A 5,149-nucleotide genomic window follows, 5' to 3' on the forward strand; every position below is an offset into this window, starting at 1 on the left:
TATTTTATTGAATATTAATATTTTTATTCATTCGTCACAACTTGAGATTATTTCATTGTTAAGAATTTTAAATTATCATTAACCAGCAAAAAACATTACACCATAGGATTTCTTATTATTAGATCAGACACCTTCTCAGAAGAGTAACAGTTAGATGTTAAGTAACTTGGAATTACTGTGGTGGTTCAAATATCTTGTTAACTTAAGTATTCAAATCAATTTATTTTGACATGAAAATTACATATAAGAGACAAAAGTTTTGTTCATAAGATGATAAGATTATGTAAAAACAAGAATTTATGGAGTAAAAGATTTTTTAATAACTTTCCAAAATTGATTTCTTAATTTTCCTAAAATAAAAAAGTTAATCTGTTTTCAAATAGATATCTACTAAACCATATGAAAATTTTTACTTAAGTTCAAAATACATAAGCCCATATCAAGGTGAATTTTTATTTTTACATTATTTCCTCTTTAATGTTCCTCCTATTATCTAATAATAGTATTTTTTGGTTATATGATGGAGTCAACAATACAAGAGAAATCTAAAGTAAAGCTACACAAACATGAAATTAATCATTGGCTCCAAAATAGGTTAAGGATGAACAAAATTAGCCCTAGCATATGATAGATGGTGCTAGCCTGAGTAACATCATATGTGCCAGAGGTTATAGATACGTTCACATGTAATGAACCTGCATGAAATAAAAAAAAATTAAGTCATCAATAACGTCAAATCTATTTAACAATATCACAAATAAAATCATGAAAATGCTACTTACAATTATAATTTGCCCAACCAATTCTTTGTCGAGCCAAATCATATACAATGATCCTATCTTTAAGCGCAACATCTGAGTAACAAGGGAGAATTTCATAACAATTAAATTATGATGAAACTAGGGAACAAAGAAAGAAAACATCTGGTAAATTACATAAGGCCTTATTTTTCAGTATTTTACGATCAGGATATTAAAATGTAATACTAACAGTAAAAGTATATGAAAAGTAACCATTATTCAAAAACTAACCTCCTAGAGTTGTTAGGCTTAAATCCCTTCTTATAAAGTGAATGCACCACTTAGCAGCAACATCCTGTTAAACACATATAATATAACATATGAATTTTATTGTTGAAGATTTTAAACTACAAATGAAGATCGAATCAAATACTAACAACAAAACCCATATCCTCGAGATAGTCTGTTGGTGTTAAATTCATGGATGCATCACCAGCGAAGTTTAGAGAAATTGTAGGAAACACCTCGGCTATGTTCTCTGAGAAACTGCTCAAGTCATTAAAGAGACCAATTAGGTATTCAATTAATAACTTTTATTAAGTATTCACTAATAGAAAACAAAGTAATTCACCTTGAGGAAATGAGATAGCATGGGTACATTGCTGATTTGATTGGCTTAGCTGAAGGTGAAACAACTACAGTTATCTGCACATTAAATGTTCAAGTTAAGAAAAATGGTAAATTAGTTTGCCTTCTTTGTACATGTACATGTTAATACATAATTAGAAGAATAGTTGAAATCAACTTTGTTTGATATATACGAGAAACAAGCATATCTCTTAGAATTTTGAAAAGTTAGGAGAAATAGTCTATCAAATTACCATACATTGCCTTATTGCCCGATAGAGCACTGAAGGTAGTGGTTACTGCCTTGATGCATTAGCACACGTCAAAAACATTTAATAATAGCCCTAAGTCGGGGTTCACCTCCCAAGTTAAAAAATTTATCCTAGCTAGCTCTCAAGAAACTGATTGATCTCTACACGGATTATCCGTCATCCAAGGTATGAGTTGGCCATAAAATTTTGATTATTTATTCATCCTTAACACAAATGTTTATTGCTAAATTTTTTGTAATTTTTGATTTTGAGATTTGTACCTACATCTTCACACATCTGCATCCATAGATCTACTAGATCTCTCTTTCTCTCAATTGTCCCTAATTTAGACCTCGAAGATGAGTCATCAAACTTGTGTGTTCTCTTTCCCCAGCTTTTTTTTAAACTTTGAATTATTTCTAGAAATTTTGGAGAATAATTATATTAGATACTACCCGTAAAGTGATACAATTTTCTCATTTGAGATAGGCACTTGTTCTATTATTAAGGCTAGGGATGTTGCATTGAGGACGATATGCTCTTTTAGTTGTGGTGGTTGTACATTGAGTTAATGTTAGTGCTCAATATTATTTTATATAATCTTCCAGGTTGGGGAAATAGCTGTGATTACCTGCAAGACGACAGAGTATGACTATGGAAGAATTGGGTCCCCACCGGATATCCCAAGTAAGTTAACTCTGTAGATCTTTTTTACATGCTGCAAGCATCTCTTGTCATGAAATCTCTGATAGTACCCTCGGTGCGATTGACACTGTTCATAGATATATATATGCCAAACCACTAAGTTGAACATATATTAAACTCCAATTCATAACTTTGGGAGTATGATAAGCTTAGTTCTAAGAACTTAAGGTTAAAGCCATTAAGTTTAGATCTTGGATTTGTCTCAGTTATGAGGTTATAACTGAAGAGGAGAATTTGTGCTCCTCCTGATCCCAACATTATTATGTGCTCTATTGAGAAAGGGAGAAAAAACAACAATGGTTTGAGCTGGGCGGGACAGTGTTCTTTGTGGTAATCTAATTGTTGAGTTTGAAACATCTTAATATATATAGGGCAACCCTTGTTATCAGGTAGAGCTGGTGGCTTGTAGACCACGTAAAGCTCCAATGATATTATCAGTAATTGCCACATACCGTAGTAGTCGACAGATTTTCCATCAAGGAAAAAACACAGGAGAATTTTGAAAGCCCACAGGCTTTGCAAACTTTTGATTGGTTCTGCGGAACTTCAAATCCAACATGCACAACAAAAAAGGCTCTAACATGAATCCAAAGTTGATATAGGAATAACTTTGGTCTTTCTCCCTTGAAACATTTTATTTCTAGTCTATCTCTAGTAACAACATGGAGAAGCACGCCAATACAATGAGATAAAGCAATGTAAACGTATGAAGATTATAAAGGATGGTTATCAATGGAGGAATATGAATGCTGAAACGATGACCAGCTGGACAGAATTGTAGCCTCAGTACTTGACCACTTTTGTGATGAATGATGAGCAATTTCAACTATACCTTACGTCAACGATAAGCGAAAGGCGAGTCAGATTGTATAATTGCAGACATGGAGCACTTGGGGCTAAGATTGGGGTACCGTTTCTATTTAGCTGCTTCAGAAGGGCTTACGTTTTTGCTAAGATTTGTGGCCATAATTTATGGTTGTTTGAAATATTATTGGCTTAATTAGCTTTAGAGAATTGTTCTAAGAATCAATTTGTGGAGGTTCAAACCGTCGCAAAATAACCTCCGCTACTTGTTACAGGGGTTAGCAAAAAACCGCCACAGCTTAATTATGACACACCTAATTTTGGGGGTTGCTGAAACCTCTGTTACAGCAAATTGCGAGGTTCCTAACCCCCATAGTATGTAAAATAAATCCCCGCTATTTAGTCTCTTTTTTTTAATAGAATATCTTCCATGAATGAGTTTAATAGAACCCCAAGAATCCTCCATAAAAGAATCCTATTCCAATGAAGATTCTTACCCCCTTGAGTTTTACAAGATTTCAGGTATGAAATCATGAAAGTTAACGGTTTTTATCTAGAAAACTAAGTCTAATGATTTCTTAACAATTTTTTTTACACTTTCTTAGTAGTTTCTTGATATTTTCTTGATGAATTCTTTAAAATTCTATGTCACGAACCCTTGAATGATAAATAAATTCTTCAAATATAAATCTTATGATGCTATCTTATGTTTTCTTGATTATAATATTATGATGTGATATATATCTCTCATCAATGCAAAGATATGATACATGAGTTGTAACCTCATAACATGAACAAAAATAATGAACTATAATCCTCAAAAGGTATGAATATGAGTATTCGAGCTAATCCATGAACACATGGGCATAAGGGAGATAAATGGTTAACAGAGAAGGCATAAATAAATCTAAATGATGAACGCCTAAAGTTATGTTTGCTGACGTAGTTTAAGGATCATGCAGTTGGTTCATATGTCTCATTCTTTTATGTGTCCGGTAAGGGCTATGTCTCATATTCTGTAAGGTATGAGATGACTTAGCTGATCGGACCGAGATTAAATTACATGAGCTCACATGGTGGTTTTTGTTGGTTATACCGCTTACATGGTAGTTTTTGTTGGTTATGCTATTATACTTCTATAATGAACTAAAATATTAGAAATGCATATCCCTAAGGCAGTCTAATTAAATGACCTCATCTCTTAACCTTCCTATATTACGATCATTGCTATGGTTGTTGCTTCTTCTATTGATCTTGATATGTATGTTATGTTTTATTATGTCATTTTACATACATTACTGTTTCACATGTACTTACATCCCTTCTGTTGGGGGCTCAACATTCTTTTATTGATGCAGACTTAGGTGTGAATGCACGTGATCAAGCCGCTCCCTAGGTTTCATATCTTCTGTTATTGGTCCCTTTATTTCATGGGGCTTAGTATTCAATTTTCTACTATTTTATGATATGTGTTTAAGGTATAACAGGGGTCTTGTCGTGGTAGACATTACTTAGTGATATTTAGAGGTTTCATAAATACAGTTAAACCTGTGCGTTTTTTTTTCAATATTATGATTCAAATATATGCAAAGTCTATTAAAACGTTTTTAAACTATGTTTACACTCATTACTAATATCATGTTATTGATACGCTGGGAATTACTTACTTGAGTTTTGTTGGGTTATGGGTCTTTTTCCCTTCCTATGTGGATAAATAAAAGCCCAATTTGGACCAACCCATTTTTGCCCATAAGCCCATTCTTATGAGGCAGATATAAGCCTATTTAGGTCTTATTTTCATATACACAGAGAGTTTTTTCAGCAACCAAAAAGAGAGAAAGAGAGTAGTTTTCGCAGTCAAAATTCAGCCCTAACAGCCAACTTCAAATTGCGATTCCCACTTCGTTTCTTGTCCGATTGAGCTGATTTTTGGACAGCATATTATATTCATATCAATATTTGATTAGGAACTGACAGAGTTGGATTTGGTGGCCTGCAGCTTCAGTTTTGCTGTCGTGAACA

At 33.1% G+C, this 5,149-nt stretch overlaps 1 protein-coding gene across 1 annotated transcript in view; it reads right to left on the minus strand.

Moving 5' to 3' along the window:
- Nucleotides 1-524: 524 nt before the first annotated feature.
- Nucleotides 525-5,149, minus strand: part of LOC107017248 (aspartic proteinase-like protein 2) — a 32,832-nt gene continuing 28,207 nt past the window's right edge. Inside the window, exons 7-11 of the mRNA XM_027914065.1 lie at nucleotides 1,372-1,445; nucleotides 1,178-1,286; nucleotides 1,032-1,095; nucleotides 783-854; nucleotides 525-695 (exon numbers count right to left, since the gene is read on the minus strand). Coding sequence (XP_027769866.1) covers nucleotides 577-695; nucleotides 783-854; nucleotides 1,032-1,095; nucleotides 1,178-1,286; nucleotides 1,372-1,445 — 438 coding nt within the window. The 3' untranslated portion in view covers nucleotides 525-576. The remainder of the gene's footprint in view (nucleotides 696-782; nucleotides 855-1,031; nucleotides 1,096-1,177; nucleotides 1,287-1,371; nucleotides 1,446-5,149) is intronic.

Source organism: Solanum pennellii, chromosome 1 (genome assembly GCF_001406875.1).
Source record: "Solanum pennellii chromosome 1, SPENNV200".
Lineage (NCBI taxonomy): Eukaryota > Viridiplantae > Streptophyta > Magnoliopsida > Solanales > Solanaceae > Solanum > Solanum pennellii.